At 45.5% G+C, this 21,813-nt stretch overlaps 1 protein-coding gene across 1 annotated transcript; it reads right to left on the reverse strand.

Moving 5' to 3' along the window:
• Nucleotides 1–777: 777 nt before the first annotated feature.
• Nucleotides 778–21,500, reverse strand: esyt2b (extended synaptotagmin-like protein 2b). Its single transcript, XM_068748183.1, has 25 exons — nucleotides 20,890–21,500; nucleotides 17,613–17,654; nucleotides 17,218–17,352; nucleotides 16,835–16,911; nucleotides 16,228–16,300; nucleotides 14,845–14,934; nucleotides 11,763–11,818; nucleotides 9,945–10,065; nucleotides 8,953–9,129; nucleotides 8,805–8,887; nucleotides 8,337–8,385; nucleotides 8,059–8,148; nucleotides 7,865–7,960; nucleotides 7,414–7,509; nucleotides 6,914–6,976; nucleotides 5,829–5,903; nucleotides 5,294–5,380; nucleotides 5,026–5,175; nucleotides 2,984–3,336; nucleotides 2,652–2,750; nucleotides 2,318–2,449; nucleotides 1,995–2,100; nucleotides 1,844–1,893; nucleotides 1,723–1,759; nucleotides 778–1,608 (listed from the first exon to the last, which is right to left on the reverse strand). Exons 1-25 carry the CDS (start codon nucleotides 21,301–21,303, stop codon nucleotides 1,525–1,527), a joined length of 2,835 nt encoding a protein of 944 aa, XP_068604284.1. The 5' UTR covers nucleotides 21,304–21,500; the 3' UTR covers nucleotides 778–1,524.
• Nucleotides 21,501–21,813: the final 313 nt, after the last annotated feature.

Raw genomic sequence — 21,813 nt, forward strand, 5'->3', positions numbered from 1 at the left:
GTTTTGTTTTGTTCCGCGAAATGAGACGCAACGCGAAGATTCCCGATAAGCCTGTGATGAGAAGTGCACAAATCAAGCTAGCCTACGTGTAACAAATCAAGCTAGCCTACGTGTAACAAATCAAGCTAACCTACGTGTAACTAAACCAAAACAAAGACGCCAGCCCGCTCGTCGCTAGCTTAAAGTGTTGTTCGCGATAGTTAATACGGCTCTACCGGATATTATTAGTAGTACAACAAGTTGTAATCGCGTCAGTATTAAATATTCAAGAAAATATTTACCTTTTGTGATTTTATTTACGTTTTTCTCAGCCGGAATACAAACAGATAAAAATCCACCCATAACAGCAAACCCGCGCTAATTTGGATGAATTTACGTCATGACGTTGTGCGTCAACTTCGGCTGTGACGTTTTAAAGTGTTGTTGTAGTTCGCTACTTCTGTCGCTTGATGGCGCCAAACTGCCGCACATGTTGTGTGCATCGACGTGATTGAGGCATCCTCCCCCCCCCCCCCCCCCATCAAAGCGCCTGTCATCACAAAGGCGTGTTAGCTGCATAGGTAATTTAGGTAATTTTGTGCCTTCGGATTGAAATCTCTACTATCGATTAGACATCAATAATCGATGGAAATATTGCTGCAAGGTCGAATTAAAGCGCTTTCTAAAGGATATTTAAATTTTATACAATCCATCCAGTCTTTACGTGTAGGATAGAAAAATCATACTGTATTTTAATAATATTTTTTGGCAGAAAAAAAAAGCAAGACACAGTTTTCGCAAGAGAAAACATTTATTCTTTGAAATGATATCATTCAAAAATAAAACACCATTAAAAGGCAAAAATTACATAGCGATTTTAAGGCACATTATAGATAAAAAGAAATGGTATTTGAATTCACCAAAGAAAAAATAAAACTGAATGCATGACAAAACATGCACATTCCTTACAGTTTATATAAATTTTGCAGCAACTGTTCATTCTTCTCATATTGTTCTGTTTATTTGACCCCCATATTTGAATCACAATCAAACCCTTATTCAAGTATCCTCTGTATTGTTCATAGCCCTAAAATACCATCAGGTTTTCAGTGTCTGAGATAATGTGCAGAATCAACAATTTTGCACGAAATCCTCTACTATAATACACAGCGATAATTTATTCCTTGCATATGTGCATTCTGTGTTTGTAATCAAGCATAAATAACAATACGAGGTAAAAAAACACAAAAAAACCCAAATCTGCACTACATAACAAATATTTGTACTTAAGCCTACATTTGTGATTGTATCTTTTCCTTTGGTAAGAGATTTCTCAGACAACAAAACAAAACCGATCACATTTGAGAATTTGGACAGGAGCAGTAACAATATATATATATATATTTTTAACAGGTTTTAATATGTTTTCCATTCATGAAATAAAGTTGCCTGAAAACTCCTGCAAATTCCTTTTTGTATTAGCAATTTGATATTTACACAAAACACTGAAAACACAAGGCAGTTAGTGTGTCTCAACACATTACGTTATATTACAATATTCATCAGTCGTGGATCATCGATGAAACGATCCATCAAAAACGTCTCGCATGCCAGAAGAGAGGCTGTAAACTACATGAAAAAAGAATCAGAATGGTGTTCCCTTATATTAACAAGATGTCTGTACTATATAACAGCAGAGAGGTGGTTTGGCTAAGTGAGGAGGGAGTCTTGAACATTTCTTACACCATGAGATGACAAACCATCTTCGCTCAGATCATACCTGCGACAAACAAAATGCAAATATGTTTTAACCCTTGAAATGTGCAGATTCTTACCAAAAGACAAAGGATAAATCGAAGTTTACCACTGCGTCCATCCTCTCGATATGTCGTCACCACTTAAATCTACCAGCACCTGCGAAGAGTAAAGGAGTAGTTGAGTTTTCCGGACTCGAAGGAGTGCTGCCGGAGAACATCTGAACCGATCAGACAGAAACACGAAGCTCCAGGAATTACCTTCCCCAAAAGCCCTTTGTGTTTGGACAGGAGGCCCCTGCCGTTCTTCACAGCTACATCCAGGGTTCTCCTGTGGAGCTCCACCATGGAGACGCTGAACTCGAACCTGCAAACACATCCAGTTTATCACATCTGATTTAAAAAAAAAAAAGCATCTATATAGCCTGTTGACTTTCAAAGAAATGGCAACGTGTGAAAGACCCGACAACTGTCGCTCACATCTCAGCAGTCGTAAAAACACTCCTCGGATTACAAACCTGCCGCGCGGTTGTGACCCAGAAAAGGCATTTCAGGTATGAGAAAGCAGCGACATCTAAACTCACGTCTGATCATAGACAGGGTTGAGGGTCCTCTTTGCCGCGCTGGTCTTCCTCCTCCCCGTCCGGCTCTTGTCGGGCAGCAGAAAGATGCGGATGAAGGGATCTGAACCGTCCTTGGTGAAGGCGATCAAGTTACTGCGGACACACAGGACAAAATACTTTCAACTCACATGCCGTCAGGCACGTGTTGTCGGGGTTATTCCTAGTCACTCCACAAAGAACTAGAGGCTCTAAAAAGTATCCCATCCCACGAATGGCCATCACTATTTGGAAGAGGAAAGTCTACAAGCATATTTTTCAAGCAGCAACTAGAAATGCTGGCAGCTGATGACCTCACCGGCAGGCGTGCACCACCACAATGAGCTTGTTCCTCTGGGAGCTGTGACGGATGGTGAGCTGGACCTCGCCCAGCGGGTACTGGCTGGAGGCCGAGCCGCTGCAAACACACCAGAGCACGTCGGCGTCACTTTCACAAACTGCAGCCGCGTTTCTGCAGAAAGCTTTGCATGCAATCTGGGATAATATTCCTAAAATGCATGTTGTTGTTTTTTTGTCATGTCATTTAGAGGTAACTGCAGAAGTTGCTTCACTGACACTGAAATGGGACGGAGCGAGATGGGAACAGTAGGCGAACAACAGGGGGGGGGGGGTGTTCCATGCAGCATTTACTTCTGCAGGTGAGAAAGCCTCTGCTGAAGCTCCAAAGACGCGAAGGGCAGGGAGATGTCCGAGGCCAGGCTGGGCGTGGACTCTTTGTGGGGCAGGTGTTTCTGAGAGCTGGACATACAGATGCTCAGGCTGGAGGCGCTGCACGGGGGGCTGGCGGCGTACGGCTCCCCGTCCTTCTGATGGAGGGCGAGGGCGGAGGCGTGCGCAGGTTGCGGAGGCGTGGGCGGAATCAGCGGGGAATCTGAGACCGATCGTCTCTGTCCGGGGGCGACGGCCGGCTGCGGCGCGCAGGACTTCTTCACCAGGACGGAGGAGGGCTGATCCGAGGATGTCTGCTTCTCCAGCGACAGGATCTACACAGAGACATGAGTTAGAACAGGGGGAAAAGGGGGCTGGCATGAGATTAGATTGTGTTTTCCATGTTAGAATCCGTAACTCATGTAGGTCGGCTTCCATTCCAGAAAAAAATGAAGCTTTTTTTAAAAGGTCATTTATTTGGATGAGCCACGGCAACAAAAATCAGGTGTTTCAGGTCACGTCTGGCTTCATGACGTAAATCCATTTGCCCTTTTTGAATCTTCTTGATGAGATGGCGGTGAAGTGACAGGAAAGCTGCGCCAGTGCAGCTCAGCTCAATCTAGTTTGATTTGGCTTGCAATCATTGTTTTAATTGATCAGATGTGATGGTTTAATAAACGAGAATGCAGTCGGTTTCCGCAAAAAGAAGGGAAAAGCAATTTAATTGTGAGGCTTTTCAGGCAGGAGAAGAAATGATTCTGGTCCTAAACAGAATATATCATGAGTGCCATGTTACAGCTTCAAGTAAAGAGTGAATGTTTGAGTTCAGGGGTGGAATTAAAACATGGATGTGGTGGTGAGGGGGGGGGGGGGGGGGGGTTCTTTTCTCCCACAGCTATCACTGGCAAAACTTTTCATGGAGACTATTTCTGTCGTCGATGTAAACAGAAGACGTCGTGTTCTGCGGATGTAGATTGTTGAGCCACACTGGTGCTATTTGTGGAAAGAAATGTTGCTGCTGCATTCTGTAAATGTCATTTTAAATTCTGCACCATAATCTAAATTCCAGTCTCCCCCCCCCCACCATTTTATTGGTGACATTTCAGAATGAGAAACAGTGAAGCCTCAAAAGCACTGCTGGAATAACTACTCAGATCTTTTACTTGTGTGAAAGAAGGGAAGGATATCCTTTCTCATTTTAAATAAATTAAAGTAGCTAAGGTAAAAGTATAAGGGGCCGTTTCGGAATGATAACCGTTGATGGGCAAAGTCACTTGTAGTTTTGATTACTTTATATACTACTATGATTTAATTACCGTAATAAACAATACAGAAGCTATAACAATACAGAATTTATTTCATATACATCTAATGTATTTTTACATTTCTAATCAAAATCTGTGAAGTCAGTGGGGAATAAAGTCATCGAATAAATTTAACAGTGCAATATTGTCCTGTGATTCTGTAAAGCAGCATTAAAAATGTCAAAGTAACTCAAGAGTCGACTTTAGGACAGTACTCGAGTAGACGAAATACGAGTAGAATAATAATAAGAGTAGAAAACCCCATTTATGTGTATTTATTGGGCCCGACTCAGCCTATTTAATAAAAGGCAGCTGGAGGCTAACGTTAGCTGAATTTAGCCACCTGGCTGCAACCAATAAAACTCTCCTGCCATCCCAGAACTTGCCTCACATTTTTTTTCTGCCTTAAGAGGATTCATTGTTTCCAGTATTAGAAAAGCCTTTCAGGGATAAATCTGCCACAGCAAACTGAGTTTTGAATAGAATCTGATCGGAGCAAAGTTTTAATGGGCCGGCAAATTAGAAGCACTTACATTCTAATTAAAATTGATCCAGAGGCATAAAATGTGAAGGCTCTTCTCCATTTATCGCTGATGTTACAAAAACTTGCTCGAGTTTATTTGTACTCTTCTCTCGATCCACTCTGCCTAACATATCTGCTCTGGTTTCCTGAAACAGAGAGCCCTTAAAATCAAGTATGCATTGATTGATCTTTATTACCCTCAGGGCCATCTTAAGCTTGATGGAGGAGCTGGGCCCGGAGTTCTTGAGAGGAAAGCACTGATACAGCGTCATGTCCTCCTCCCCCAGCAGGCTGCTCAAAGGCACCGTCAAATTACCCAGGGTGCATTTGTGCTTGTCATCTTTCACCTGTGCATTAAAAAAAAAAACAGATTGCGTTAGAAAAAAAAAGGTTTCTTTGCTTCTTCCACCACTTGTTGAACTCATGAAACCCACACGACACAAGCGAGGATTTGTGCAGCCTTACCTCCACCTCCAGCTCCTGCCGTCTGGGGTTGTGAACGAGGAATGAGAAGCAATCTTCCCACAGAGGCTCCTTGGTCTTGAACCGGATCTTTGCGGGCAGACAAGTAGTCGCTTGTTATTTGTTAATTAGGCTGCACTGAATGGAGGTGCTGGGATGTGTTTAACTACAGAATTATAACACCACTATTAAGGCACGAATACGCTCTGAATCTGATTTTGCACATGTACATTATTTTTTTATAAATGTACCCATAGTAGATAAGTGGTTACTGTTATCTATATGTCACCCAATGGAAGGTGATTGGTATATAGTGAAAGGAGCAGTGGACTCAGGACCAATCCTTGTGGGACACCTGTGGGTAAATGCTCCTTCACCAACACATAGTTGATTTTCTTATGCAGCCCTTTTCATTTTGCAGGAGCAGGAGATGAACATTTTTAGAATAGAAAACTCCAGGAGGGATGTTTAAGGAATGAGATATGAAAAAAAAAAAAGATTCAATACAATTAAGCTAATGGACACTTAAACAACTTACCTTACTCTCCAGAGTTTTATGTCCAATGGTCAGTTGGACAAAGGGACTGGGTTCACTGCTGGTCTTCTTTGCGGACTATTAGGGAGTCAGAGAGATGCGTGTCAGCTGATTCCAAGAGGGGGCATGCATTGCATTAACATTAAGAGTCTGCAGGAAGGGAGAAGCACAACGATGCATTTTGACAAACATGGCTGCAGGCAGAGAGGATACCAAGGAGAGCGAGAGCTGTGCCTCATCTGCTTTCTAACTTTAGCCTGCTGGACCTTACGGAATAATAATACCCTGAGCGCGATTAGATACAGATTAATCCATCCTTTCTCACCAGCATTAGAATAAAGCTCTGCATCGAATGTTCAACATCCTTCATTAGACACGTTGATGAGCAGAAAATACAACTGCTTACTGTTGCACATTGTCCATACGATCCTGCATGTCTTATAGCAGCAAACTACTCCTCGCTATGTAAATCGTATAGTGGAATAATAGTTGTGTGTTATAATCTGAGCTTCTTTATCTCAGCAGGACATCGGTGCGTTTCTAAGTAAGGAAATAGACTATATAGTAAAAAAAACCTATATGTCAGGCTTGCGGAAAAGCAAGCGAGCTAAAGGCTATTAAAGACTTTTGCATGCACACAATTTGTCTTTTCATAATCTTTGCTGTGATGTCACGGTTTAAGTTGAACACCTCCAGACCCGTTCCATTCAATGCGACAGAAAGCAATCTGCGGGATAGGAGAATGATCATTTCTCTTTTAATAAGACTGATGCAAAGGCGGCTCAGATTCCCTTTAGAAATATGTGAATGATGCATTCCAGAAGGCATTTTTTTTTTTTGCATGCAAGATCACAGGGGTTAGAAAGAGACAGAAAGGATGCGCCGTTGCTTCAGAAGAAAAAAGGGATTGCACAGCACAAAGCAAACGGGGCGTTATCCATCATTAACGCACACATCGAGACATTTCATGCCGCCTGTTGGTACAGTCGTCACAATCACGTGATGCCGGATGTCGCGTTCGAGGGCACAGACAGATGAGACACAAGGTTTGAGTTGTACATGCAGTCCCGTATTTCCCCACATTTTACCTTCAGGGCCTTAAAGACTGAGACTTGCTTCAACCCATCATTGGTGAAATCTGAGAGGTTGCTCTTTTAAGCCAAGAGGAGATTTCAGGGAAGAAAACCACACCCACCATTAATAGGACGGGGAAATGATTGGGTTAGGGTTACGAGGCATGACAAAAACCCACAAGTAAATGGTGAAATACACGATGAAGACGCTTTAAAAAAGTGCGGGCTGACATTGTGCTACTTTGAAAGGTCGTGTGGCTTTTTTCCAACCAGCTGCAGGTCTTCATCCTAAAGCCGCCTTATATTTAGAATATACATCTGACCATCGAGCAGGCGTGGCCGAGGCGGCCTGCGTCCCCGAAGAGGCCTGGCTTGTGTTAATGGTTGTTACACACGGCGACTAGTTTTCTACAGTCACAGTAAAACCGTGCAGCTAAACGCATGCTGCTAATGGTCAAATCACAGCATCGCACACGGCTAACGCTAACACTGTCATGATGCAAGAGTGGACTCACTGTTCTATACTGTGAGGTATTGCTCTCACAAAACACTAGGCCAGATGCTCGCCTCTCTCTTAAGTTCCCACAGCCTAAACTGCCTGTGAAGATGCTCTTGAGTGAAGAGGAGAGAGAGAAAGGGTTATAATGACTTTAAGTTAAACTAAAAGAGAGGCCTTTATTTATTTATTCATTTTATTTTTTTATCTAGAGCACGGCTGAGATGTGAGCAAAACAAGCTGGCTGGATGTGATGTTCAGTGGAGGTCAGACAAGTGTCATCAAGCATGAAAATGTTATGGTAACCAGAAAGGAAAGCAAAAAATAAAAAATCCGGATTTCAACATGAGCTAAACTGGATTTTTTATTTTTTTATTTATTTTTTTAACTATGTGTGTTTTGTGGATGGAGAACATGAAAGCCTGCTAGGACTAGCATCAAAATAAAAACGAGCAGCATAAGTGTCTTACGGGCAGGTTCTGCGCCGAGTCCAGATAGACCACAAGCAGAGCCGACGACAGCCCGTCATTGGCCAGGCTTCTGTCTGCGCGCACGTTTTGCAGCACCTGATTGGCCAGACAAAGATGAGTCGTTAAGAAATGAAGAGAACGTGACAAACAAGACGATAGCTGATTGGTCAAAGCACCCGAAACCGGTGTCGTACCTGGTCCAGCTTCTCCGGGGTGGAGAGCAGGGACAGCCACTCCAGTTTCAAGTGGAGTTTCCCTGTAGGCGCTTCGTCAAGGTCGAACCACTGCAACGTTACATCATGAAGTCAAACGAGAGAGCACACCCTTGATATTTTGAAGCAGTCGACTAACATCGAGGAGCTGTGCCCAACAGTTCATTAGCAGCGCTAAGCTATCCTCCTGCTAGCCGAGCGCTGTTGCTTAGACGAAAATTAAATGAGCACTTAAAATTTGCTATTGGAAAATGTCGTACCTCGTCGACCTTCTGTTCTTTGTGCAGCTCCGTCATATCGATCATCAGGCTGTAAACAGTGACACATAATTAGTGCAAAGCAGTCAGGAGAGAAATCGCACCAATTACCTGCAGCAGAGGCGAGCTCGTCATCGATTGGCTGCTTGGTGTTGCGAGCGTGGGTAGTAGCGTTCAAGCTTTGGGGGCAAAATCAATGGACGCGTCCCCCCCCCCCTTTGATCGGGGAAACAGGGAACCTCTTCCTCTCTGTTATTGCTGCCGTTTTCTGGTACTCCACGCACAACATGCAACATGCAGCCCCCGCTGCAGTTAGTTTAGAGGTAATTAGTTCCTCCTTAATCTGTAGCTCTAACCAACTGTGACGACGCTGGCAAATCAATCGCACTGTGAGGGGCCACAGAGACCTTGTTGCCTCGACAGAATGTGCAATGAGTTCAGAGCATGGGCAAGAAAAGGAAAAGAACTCGCCTCCCCAGGAAATCGTCTTTGTCCGGGTCCTCGTCGAACAGCTCAATCTCGAGGTGCTGCCCCGAGTGCTCGTGCACCAATGCCTGAGGAAGAACGGCATTGGTTGTTCCATGTCCAATCAATAACCGGGGGGTTCTCCCACCCTCACCTCGTAAACCTCGTTCCATTTGGGATGGAGGCTCTCTTTGACAGTCTTGCTCTGGAACAGCTGGTTGCCGATCTGCAGGATACCATACGGGTCGGACTTGCCCTTGATGAGGCCCCCGAGAAATGTGTCCTTCCCCTCCAGGTCCTGAGCCTCCAAGAAGTGAATTCTCAGGACTCCCTGTGGGGGGGGGACGTGAACAAAAATCACAAATCAAACCTAAAAAAGTAGCGGCAATCATTTTCAAACCGATAACCAAAATAAATTCTGAGTGACGTTCGATTTACTCCATTAAACGGAAAAAGACCGCAAATGCACAGAGCAGTGTTAGCGTAGCATCTCTGAAATAAGCATTCAATTCATTTTCCTGACCGCGTCATCCAAAATCCAGGTGGCGGGTGTTGCTGGAGCCGAACCCAGCAGTCTAAGGGGTACACCCTGGACAAGTCGCCAGTTCATCGAAGGCCCACGCAGACACACACACACACACACACACACACACACCTAGGGACAATTTAGCATTAAACAAATCACCTGTTTCAGAGGTGGGAAGAACCCACAGAACCCAGAAAGAACCCACCCAGACACGGGGAGGACAAGCAAAGTCCTCACAGAAAGTCCCCGAGTTGGACTTGAACCTGCAACCTTCTCGCTGTGAGGCAAAAGCGCCACACACACCATCTCTTAAATAAGCTGAAATACAAGTGGTTAACTTGTTGCCAAAGCTACAGAAAGAGCAATAAAGCCTTGACATTTTTTTTATTTCCGCTTTTGTTTCATCGTTTCATTAAGGTTACTTGCAAATACCGGTTAACTGCATTTCTATTTCATCGCAGAAAATAAAGATAAAACAAATATCGCAGGCACTGGGAGACGCGCCGATCCGGGACTTTCACCCTCAGACGGTGAATTCCAACGCGAAGCACCTGCTGCATTGTGTTACCGAACCATGAAGGAAGAATACACCGACACGTTTCCAACACTGATCTGGTTACCTTTGGCATGGGGAAGCGAAGCTTGGCCAACTCCACGTCCCCGACCAGCGGGATGGTGACACGATTGGGCAAAACCAAATAACTGTAGATCACGTCTTGAATCAGGCTGTCGGAGAAGCCACTGCGAGGACAGAAGGGGGGGGGGGGGGGGGGGTTGCAAGCAAGGGAGAAAAGGACAACCAGAGTTAAGCGATGAATTATTAAGTCGGGAAGCCTGCGGGTTGTAAACAGCCTCCTTTAATCTCATCTTCTTACGGTATATTTCTGCTCTCCGTAGGAGAAGTTGTTGTTTTTGTTGTTGCGGTACAGCTGGAAAATAATGGCATGGAAAACTGGCTGAAACTAACTGGCAGCTATCCTGATATTGTCTCTGGGGTGGACAACTGGACGTGTAAGAAAAAAGATCTTGACGATTTTCAATCGAGGCTTTTACAACAGGATTTACCATTTACACCTTTTTTGTGTGTGTTTGTGTGTAAATGTCTGCAGAAAGTGACAACAGTGCAGTTTAATCTGGCCGTTGAAGATAAGCAACCTGGAAAACGCAGGAACATCGTTTCCTGCTCTAAAATCAGAACACACATCTGCTCTGAATCCAATTAAATAAACTGGGTCTGAATCCATTTGATCGCTCCGGAGTTTATCCTGCAAAAGGAATGGCCGTCTTGCAGCTCTTCCTCCGTCAGCCGATTAGAGACATTAGGATTCTCCCGGGGAGGGAATGATCGGAGCCGGAGCTCTCCTCCGGCTGAGATCTGAGGGGTTGATTTGATCGGGATTCCTGCTGCATCGGCGCTTTATTGCTTCGTCGTTGCTAGCCTAGTGAAGACACCTTGCGGCTCCCGCCTGCGTGCGTGTGCACCAAGAAAAGTGAGACGTGTTGATATCGTCACTTCAGCACCAACGTCCATAACTCAGAGAATGGATTGACATAGAAGGTATTCGTTCCCAGAGGATGACTTTGGTGATCCCCCTGACTTCTCCTGTAGCGCCACCATGAGGTGGACAGTTGTATTTTAATGAAATATCTCAGCCTCTCTGTAGGATTGATTTGCCGAAACTCACAACGTTCCAATCACCCTCCTTTCAGACGCTAACACGAAAGCGGAGTATTTCACGCTGTCCGTTTGTCTGGTGCTGCATTCAAGGACCTCTCTGCAGCTTGTGATTTCACCATATGTTTCTGCATGCGTCTCCATTCCTATACAACCAACACACACACACACACACACACACACATATATGTTGCACTGCACAAGTTAATCAGATCAATTTCACCCCAAATGCCCCCCCCCCCCCCCCAATTGGAGCAACAAGTCTGCCCACAGAAGTTTGTTCAGTCATTCATATTGTTGGTCGAAGCAAGCTAGCCAGCTAGCGAGGTTGGAAGAGGAACAGAGCGCAGAATTGAAGCATAAATAACACGTTTAATGTTTAATAATAAGCGAGAAAAAGGAAGGAAGGATGAGGAAGCAGGATGTTAAAACAGCACATTTCCTGATCTAACCGGTTTAAGACCAGGAAGATAAACTACCAGGTCGTTCCTGGGAACACACTTCATACGTGAGCTTTTAATTGTGAAAACTGAGCAGGAACCCCCGGGAACTCAGAACAAGACCGTAATCAGGAAATGCTTCGAGTTCATTTGGTGAATTCTGGCCTCTCAGACAAACCAATCAATCAGGCCGATCAAAGTAAAAGGCCCATAATGATTCATCCACAGGGGAACTCTTGGGCAGGTTCCATTTCTTTCTCTTTCACAGATGCCAGCAAATCAATTTCTCTCTAAGGTGGCGAAGCAGATTTGAGTCGACTTACTTGAGTCCAGGAATGTCGAGTATATTGGTGAGCCCGGACCAGTTTATGTCCAGTAGCTAAAAGCAAAACACAGAAGAGGGGAAATAAGAACTCAGCAGCTGATCGGGACAAAAGAATGAAATTGATCGGAACACTTAGCTTGGCCCCTTAGCTACATTTATTGGTGTGCCTCCAGATTGCTGGCCAACGAACCCTTCAGGCTAATTGCCATGGAGACAAAGAACCTCACACAAGCTGCAGCAAAATAACTCACTAAATAAATAAAGATATAAAGATTAAGTTGGTACCGTTTTATTCCATTTTGAAACCAAACACTGCTTCGCCTACTTTAAATATTAACTACGTAAAAACATAAAAAAGTGACCAGTAACAGTTTAGAAATGGGGGGGGGGGCGAATAAAACAATAAATAAAACGCTTTTTTGGCTTCTTTGAAACAAAAGTGGACACGAAAGTCAAACGAGGAGAGAGAGAGCAGATCATCTGCCCTCGTCTGACGCGCCTCCCTTTGATGCTGAAGTAGCTGTGTTTTCTTGATGAGTCTCTCCCACCCTGCTTCCACTGCAGCAGATTCCTTTAGTGTCGCAGGGGAGAGGGGAGCACTGCAGGGCCCTGAATGATGGGGGGGGGGGGGGGTATGTGGGTATGTAACACAGAGGGACACAGCCTGGCCTGCAACGCGCGCCTATGAAAGGATGTTACAGGGATTTGCTGCAGGAACCGGGTTTATAACACGCGACGCAGCTTCCTCAATTCACTTCTTGTTTGTTTCCTTGCCAAACTTTAGATGTGAAGATCAATAATCTCTCTCAGATGAAGCTGCAACAGGGAGACAGAAAGCCCACAGGCTCCTTTCAAACTCACTAATTACCAGGATGCATCTTGGGTTTTTTATTTTTTATTATCCATACAAAATCCAAAGTAGAACAGAAACTTCTTAAAGTCCCGAAGGCTTCGTGGAATAAATTTTTACAGCGTTTTTCCCACATTCCAGTTTTAAAGCTGCGCTAAGCTAACCAGCTTCCCCCTGATTGGAGGCTTGACTCTCTCGTACAGACACGGCGGTGCGATCAAACGTTTCCTCCAACGCCCAGAATGAATCTCCTGTGCAGCGTTTCAGGGCAGCACCTGCAGGTTTTAGAAAGTCTTCACACGCCAGTCTCTGAGTTCACAGCTTGAATCCCTCGCTGACAGCTAAAGCACCATTTATAAATAAGGAGCACATTTCTTTCCAATTGAATTCATTATTAACTTTTCTGCTTGGCCTGAGGGTTCAGTTCCCTCTGTAGTATATAACCAAATTTGTCCTGTGTCCTTCTCACGTCTCCAACGGTTGGACACGTTGTCCAGGTTGACGTCCTCGCCTGCCTGCAGCTTTGACTTTATACGCATCGGCTGCTCCAAACAGTTCAAGGCCATTTCTGGATGCTATTTTAATACAGTTCATTAAACTAAATTCTCTTTCACATTCGTCAGAAACAGACAACTCCTCCTTCATCCTCTATAAAACAAGCGTCGCTCAAAAAAGAAAACATCTGCCCCAGTCTCAGCGTTTCTTCTTCTGTTTGCGCTCCATCTTTAACACTCGGTCTACCAGAATTCTGCAACTACTAGAATGACCATAGCAGTCATTTTGACTGCTCGGACATTATAATTTTGATTATTGTTATAATGATCTAAGAAAAAAATAGATGGAATAAGTAAAAAAAAAACCCATCAGGCCACTAAATGAAAACTATAATGATAAGTGTTTTATTTATTTCACTGACGCAACATAACGTCTCTGCAATGACGCACGCCAACTCGACCTGCAACAATGATCTCTGTGGAAAACAAAACAAATGTATCCTGCTTTCAAAACAGGTTTGTGCCATTATTAGACCTTATTACAATAATTACAATGATAATTATTAACTATTATAAACATTTAGCAGGCCGCCCCCGCTGTGAGGGGGCGGCCTGCCAACTGAAGACACTCTGCTGTTGTGATGCCAATTTGCTTTGCTTATTTGCGTGATGCCGGATTTGAGATGAAAATGCTGTGCAATCCCACACGATGCGGGACGACTGGTCACCCTCCATCAGAGTCTTCCTCACCAAGGCTCTGAAGCAAGGCTAAAGCCTCCATAACTTTCGTTTTATTTCTACTTGTCATTTTCGTCTCTTTTGGGTTAAGACTGAAGCTATAACTAAGTTTTAGCTTCACAGAGCCTAAAAACAAAGAGACACATGATGCCCTGTAAAACGGTGTGTATGGTCATTCGAGGTAATAATAAAACAATGTTATAATAATATATACACACATTTAGGAAAAGTCAGGATCTCATTGGTACATAATTGTTTTTTTAGACCAAGTTATAACGTTGCAAATTTTGAAAGCAGTCAAAATGACTGCCTTGGTAGTTCTAGTGTTAAAGAATCTCATCTCCTTTTCACTCTGGCGGGCTGAGATGACGTCACCGCCCGTTCGCCTTGTCTTTATTATAAAGGGTCGACATCAGCAGCACGTCGCATCATAAGCGCGTCTTCCCTCCACGTCGGCCACGCCGCTTTGTTCGCTCAAACGCCTGTGGCGGCCGTGCATGAGGACGCCCGTCGATGACGTCGATTAGCTGCGTAAAAACGCACGTTCAAGCTGCGGCAGCGTAAGAAGCGTCAAGAACGACCAGTTGAACATTCATCCTCCAGTTCACATCCATTATTTTACAGGCGGGAAATACAAGTAAACAGGGCAACGAAGCAGGAAGACCAAGGAGTGGATTGTTTTCATGAGGTGCAATAATATTAGCGTTGAACAAGAATATAAAATACGCTTGGCTGTGAAACATTTCCGTGTCATTTAGTGAACTTCACAGAAACCAGGCGGCCTCCGAAACACGGAGGGCAGGAAGGAGAGCATGAGGAGTGGGAAGGAGTGAGACACCCGTGTTGTCTTCCTGCAGAACAGAATAACGCTGGAGGTGCTGCACCATCAACCTCAGCATCATCCCTCCACTGGGAGTAACATTACATTCATACAGACTGCAGCAGCGTCGCTATACCCCCCCCCCCCCCCCCCCCCCATTAGCTCCATGTGGACTCACTGGCTTCTTGAGGAAGAACACAGACAGCGCTCCGATGAGAGGCATGTCGCCCAGCAGCGGCTCCATCACCACCCGCAGCATGCCGTGCATCTATGGAAACGAGAGAGGAAACACAGTGACACTAAAGTAAAGGGAGACCCCCCCCCCCCCCCCGACATCCGCCAGCAGTGGAGGCTTTAGCTGTAGCACATGACAGGTCGGCGACCTCCATTCACAGCGTCCCGGTGTCACCTTCCACCTGACGCAGAGGCGATTGTGGGGATTTACGCCGCTGGAAGCGCTTGGCGTGGGATCGAGTGGACGCCAGACAGCTGCTCTAATCCACGGCAGGGAACAAAAGGGCCTTTCAAATTCTGACACCAATATATCTGATTTGAGGCTATATTTGTAGTGTGTAGCGTGAAGCTCTTCTCTGTAAATGTCATCTTGTTCATTTAAAGGCTTCACGGCGCTTCTGTGGCAACACACACACACACACACACACACACCTCACCTCAAAGATTCAGGCAAACAGTTACAAGGAAGGGGGGGGGGGGGTCATTACCAATCAGAGTTAGGCAGTTGCTTCCGGTTTAACCGGCTTTTTCCTGCAATATCTTCAATTTCTATCGGAGCTTCGAGACACACAGGCTGATATGAATAAATAATATTGAGAGAAACATTCCCGTTTCCTAATGTTTCGCGTGAATCATCTCATGGATGAAGAGTAATAGCAGCTGAGATGATGCAGGTCTCCCTGAGCTACATAATGAGGACGACCAAACCGCACTAAGACGCCAAGGAGGATGGCCCATTGGTTTTTATACGCGTGCTTTATTCAAGGGCAACAACACAAACACACACACACACAAGCTGCATTATCAAGAAAATAAATGCATTTAAAATGACTTCAATTAAAAACATTTTACAGAGGACGAACTCCGTTTAGTGAGATCAATATTAAAAGGTTAAATCAAAGATATCTGCGCAATCGCCTTGGGCACGAGTCCCGACTCTAATCTCGCTCTCCGTTTAGCCGGTGCCGCCTTTGATTAGGATCAGGGGGAGGAACTGGTCTCTCATACAGCCCCATCGGAACGACCCGGTGCTTGAGCGATCTGCGCATTCACATCGATTTGCACTGAAATGGATGGCCCAGCTTTAAATATGGAGACATTTAACTCTCCAGAAATAACTAGACTGTCTAGAAGATGGACCGTGCCCCCCCCACCCACCCACCCATGAGCTCTGCTGTGGAAAAATCAAAGCTGATGTTTGCACAATATTGGAAAACGTCTCTCGCAGCAGAAAAGGGGGCAGACATTGTGCCACTTTTAATGCAGCGCTTCCTTTTCCTATTTGACAACTCTCATGCGGCTGGTGAAGAAAAAGGAATTTCCTTACCTGGATGCTTTTAATGCCAGCTCGGCAGTAATAGCGTCTGATGTGGACGTCAATCTCCGTGTTGCCCGCAAAGCTAAGGGACAAAAAAAATAAAATATACGTCTGATCAATGATTGCCTCTCCATACACAACAGCTGGAGTCAAACTGACACATCCTGCTTCACAGCTTTTATTTTCTCACTCCTTGTCTTTATATTCTCTCGTAACTTAAGTGCCATTTCAATTCAAACGTTTCCTACTTACCTGCTGCTAATTTCTATTCCGTGTTCATTTTGTAAAACACAAGGTGACTTTTGCAGCAAAGCTGCCAAAGGAAAAGTTACTGCCAGTGGTGATCAATTAAAAAAGAAAAACAAGATCGTCATCGTCCCCTTGAAGGCTGAATGTCTTTTAGGAGTCGCAGGATGTTGTGCAGAGAAAAAGGTTTACAGCTGCTAAAATGGTCAAAGATGGTCAAAGATACGCCATCGAGCATTAATGAAAGCACCTCTCTAGTTCTAGTTCTGGACCACGATGCAAGATGAATGAGGATCTGCTTGGAAATAACTTCACGTTGGAAAGACGCTGCAGAGGAAGAAGACTTGGAATGCAATCAAAGTTGGCTCACCTGACCTGCAGGTCCATGATGATCTGCCGCTTATCCACATTTTCTGAATAAACCTTGACCCCGTTGACCCTCGGGGGCTACACCGCAACGCAGGAAATCATTATGGGCATCGCTCTGGCTCATCGACAAAACAAGGACCCCCCCCCCCCCCATGCAGCCAGCACAAGGTCGACCCCTCTGCAGACCCGGCGTGGAAACTATGCAACAATCGTACGTCAGCCACTTGAATGTAAGTTCACCTTCTATCACCCCCCCCGACACACACACCCACACACACACACACCCCAGGCTGCAGTCCCAGCAGCACCTGCTGTGATTAGTCTCTTTTTACCACCATCGTAACAACACATGATCGGGGCTCAGGAGTGCCGAGACGAGCTCACTTTGTCTCCGATATCGATCTTGCTGAAGCAGAAGGTGCTGAGGTGGCCGCTGGACGCTTTGACCGCCGGCTCGACCGTCTCCCTCAACAGCTTCTCCGCACACCGGCTGATGTACGGCCACATCTGCTTCAGCGCCTGAAGGGATGCAGGAAGAGAAACCTCAACAAGCCTGCCACCCATCATGTCATCACTCTAAACGGCTGGAGCAGGGGGGGGGGGGGATTTCATGGCAACAAATGAAATGTTTATGGCAGCGTCTCCGTATATCATTGTAAAAGTATATCCAGGTTGTTGCCATGGGGATTCCACAGGGTTATTGCATTCCAGAGCGATGCAGGAGGGGAGGGCTTCCACTCGAGCAAACACATTTCAGAGACGCCGGCTCAGTTCTTTACCTTGTTTAGCCACTCCACGCGCTCCACGTCTGGGAAGTGGACCTGAATGGACCAAGCAGAGCAGTTAGTCTGGCAAGGTTCCACCTTTGACCCCATGAGAGAGATCCGACTCACCTGGTGGGATCATGTCCCATTGAAGGCTAACAAACGGACATTTTTGTAAGATGAACTCGCATTTCGGTTTAAAAAAAAAGTCACTCCGCCCCGGAAACCCGACAGTAAGATGCAGAATTACAAGCAGAAATCTAAAAACTCAAATGTCACAATGGTTGAAATGTTGCACCAAATTTTAGGCCCCATCTGAGATTTGCTTTCTCAAACTATGATTAAAAATCAAATAAAATGGGGAATCATATTATGTTGCAGCAACATGATCTGCACAAGCAATACAGTTTAGCTGCAAACATCATCGCAGCAGAAAGAGTAAAAGGCTCTGTAAGGCTGCAGCAGACGACTGCATCGCCATGGCGATATGTCCATCGGGAAGTGCTGAAACGCTAATGAATGAGCAGGTAAAATGTTCAGAGAGCAGTTTAGCATGCTAGCATTCGGTTGTTGTCACGCAGCAGACCCAGAGGCCAAATTAAAATTGAGTGTTTTTTGTTTTGTTTTTCATATTCTACCCCAAATATCACGACCTTTCATTCAATCGTTGCTGAGATAATTGAGCCCAAAGCAAAGACGGCGGTTTGAAAATAAATGAATTACAATAATTCCATTTAAAACTGTTTTCGGATGGTTGTTGAATGCGAGATAGATACGAAAAGGTGAGTGCCATTTGAAAACCCCTGGAAGCAAAGTTTTTAAAGGTCTGTGCTTCTGCTGCACAGAAAAGACGATGCGTCCCCCGGGGGGGGGGGAAGCTGCCGTTCTGCACGGCTGACAGCGATGCGATTGCAAAATATGATCGCAAACTGATTCCAGGATGGGAAGGCAGGGTGTGCGCTTCTACTGGACTTTGATGCATGAACTTGTTCCAGGATTCCTCTTGGCTTTTTTAATTCATTTATAATCCGCCACAGATCTCCAAATGACCCTCAGGCTGTAAATTAGGGTTTGACTCATCTCCCTGAACAGCCAGTGTAGATCAGTGCATTCACATGAGGTAAAGGAAATCCCTGGGATTAAGCCAATACTGCACGCAAAAGTGCAGATTGATGCGCGGCCCCTTAAGAAATCACAGATTAACGACCCCTCCATCAAATTAAATTCTAGACATTTTCCCCCTGAATTTCAACAGTAAGATTCGGTGACAAGTCTGGCTGGAGAGATACTTCATGTGGCGCGACAGCGGCGAGGGACGGGGCACTTCCTAATGGAGGCAGCAAAAACTGCCGATCCAGCATTTGTGTCAAAGCATTGATGAAGCAGAGACAAGGAACCAGGAGGACGGACAGCGGGACGGTTCGGTTGTCCGATGCATCCAAGCCCAAATCTTCTTGTTATTAAGTGGAAGAAATATGACCCTCTGGAAGGGGTGATGTCAAGTTTTCATTCGGGAAACTAAAGGGACAGCATTGTAGGGGACATATTTGAGCTGAGAAGGGAAAGCGTCTTAATTATCAGGCTTGAAACTAAAAATGAAGCCGAATGAGTTCATTAAGGCTGTAAAACACGAACGTCTCATTAATTTTTTACATTATATAGATAATGAGGTCTCATATTTATTCATCCAAGATGCAGAGACGCATCAGATGCAGAGGGAGAGCAGACAGAAAATTAGAGGCAGCTGACATCTGCTGGTTTCAGACCATTATTCCCAGTCAAACTGGAGACATACAAGCATCTATACTACAACGCAAACGATTTCTAACGCACTACTTTGAAAGTTTAAATAGAAAAACGCCGGGTGGCCTTTATTCGCTTCCGTGGGAGCGCGTGTCTTCTGTTTGTGCAGCCGGCAGCGGGTTCGCTGAGACGCCCGCCAACACGCCCCAAACAAAACGGGGGATTGAAACATCGTAAATTAACTAAATACGGCGGTGGCGAGACCCCCCCCCCCCCCCCCCCCCCCCCATGTGTTATTAAGCTAAAACCAATTCCAATACTTTTAGTGTAAGTAGATGCTGGCCCATGCCAGACAGTGACTCACTCTGGATGGATGAACTGGGAGGAGGAGGAGGAGGAGTGTGGAGCACTTCCACATTAGAAGTTTGGGGAGGATGGCGCTCCGATAAATAAATAAAAAGTCCCCCGAGGCAGGCAGGGATCGTGGGCTCTAATTGACTCCATTCGTCTCTCTTTCCTCCGAATGGTCGCTGCACCTCATCGGGCTCCTCCGTCCTCGTGCAACGTGCTCCTAATGATCTTTGCACTATTCCCTATCGGCAAGTTCACGAGCCATTTCTCCCAAAGAGTCTGCCGTGCATTTATGATGAGGCTCGCATGCTAATACATACAAGCAGCCGAGACTCCACGCCCAGTTCATGTGTCCTGTCAGCAATATTTGTTGCTTGAATAGCACTTTAATAAATAAAAATACTTTATTAAATCCAAAAAAACGGACTCCCGAGACCATCCGAGGTCAATAAAGACGCTTAACTTTCAGTTCCGTGCTGCAGGGGTGCGTTGCACATTAATGAAATATAGAAAGGGCTTATTTAGTGGCCTCTGTGGAAGGGAATAAGGGATTTAACAGTTCTGAAAGCGCATTAATAGTCATATAATAATTAAGTTAAACAAGTTAACCCTTGCTGTTAAATCCTACAGGCAGCAGCATGGATTACGTTGTTTTTCAGATCATACAAAATAAGTTGTTGTTGTTTTTAAACATCATAAACATCATTTTGCTGCCTGCTGATATCATCATCATCGTGTGATGCTTCACGCGTATTTAAGAGACATGATTAAATGACATCTTAAATGATTTATATATTCTGCTGATGGGTTTTAATGAAGTTTGAGGAGATGCCCAGAAAAAAAAAAAGAGAAAAGAGAAAACACGGATTAAAGAAGCTAAATGTTATCCGACAGCCTGAAAGTGTTGCTGCATGAATCCCAAAATAACAGAGACCTCACGGGCACGCTTCCCTTGCAGCGGGGTGTCTGGATTACCATTGTACCCTGCTGTATTTAGACTAATGTCACTGCTGGGGGGCTGGGGGGGGGCAGCTGCTCCATCACAGCTTTACAGCTCCAGCTCTGCTGCTTCTGCCCTCGTCGGTGGATATTCCTGGAAACTCAGACATTCGGATCACACATGACACCCCCCAGCCCCCCCCGGGACGACAACGGGAGTAAACATGATGACTTGGTCGACTTGTTTTAGTCGTCTTACCCACGGTGGTAAATCGGATGTCGTCAGCTTCTGCTTGACACCTCCTCTCTCCTCCTGCTCCTCCTCCTCCTCTTCCTCCCGCTCGAGGAACGCAACGGCGCGGCTCAGCCGGCTGCGCTTCCCCCCCGTGGTCCGCCCCCACCAGAAGAAGATCACAAGTCCGATCAGCAGCCAGCTGAAACTCAACTCGAAATATCCCAGCGCGTAAATCGGGAAGATGAGAACGAACGTTTTAGCGAAGTGAAGCCAAGTCTGTGTCAGCTCACGCGTGGAGGAGACCCGGGAGTCGTTGTTGGGTGTACCGGTATTTCCCGTGGGAGGATCGGGGACGGCGTGTCCGTTCTCCTTCGGGGAAGTGGGGTTAGCGTTGTGTGAGTGGGCTTCCCGAACGTCGGTCATGCTGTCTCTGGACATCTCGCTGTTGTCATTAATCCGTCTTCAAATTGTTTAAAAAAAAAAAAAAAAAAAATGCGGAAAAGATTGATTGAAACGGATCCCACGAGGGGGGGGGGGGGTGGGACCGAAAACGGAGAATCCAGATCTCACGTCGGCGCAGCTGCACACCAGCCCATTGCCCTCGGAGGAACCGGCAGCGGATCCAGCCCTCAATGCTCCGGTAGCTCCGTCTCTAACGACCTCGGGTTAGACATGAACATGTCCAAAGACACCCCCCCCCTGTTGCATGTAGCCTTGAGTTAGCTAAATAACAAAACAAAAGGAAAAACAGCGCCATCTGGTGCCGACCGGTGGCAAACACAGCTACATTTAGCAAGAATTCGCACACGACCATTCTTTAAATAGAAACGCTTAAAGATGTATAATTGTTCATGCGAATCTTTATGTTTCTTTCAACTTCGCTTACTTGCCATCGAACGCAAGCGCCATTAAGACGGGAACAGGTGTATAAAGTCGAGTACAGATAAG

The sequence above is a fragment of the Brachionichthys hirsutus genome, chromosome 14 (assembly GCF_040956055.1).
Source record: "Brachionichthys hirsutus isolate HB-005 chromosome 14, CSIRO-AGI_Bhir_v1, whole genome shotgun sequence".
In the NCBI taxonomy this organism is placed as follows: Eukaryota; Metazoa; Chordata; class Actinopteri; order Lophiiformes; family Brachionichthyidae; genus Brachionichthys; species Brachionichthys hirsutus.

Coding starts and splice junctions, on each gene's coding strand:
- esyt2b (XM_068748183.1), bottom strand. CDS start 21,303: ATGTCCAGAGACAGCATGACCGACGTTCGGGAAGCCCACTCACACAAC. Junction 8,888..8,952: donor AATGGAACGAGGTTTACGAG/GTGAGGGTGGGA, acceptor GTTCTTCCTCAG/GCATTGGTGCACGAGCACTC. Junction 5,176..5,293: donor GGCAGGAGCTGGAGGTGGAG/GTAAGGCTGCAC, acceptor TTTAATGCACAG/GTGAAAGATGACAAGCACAA.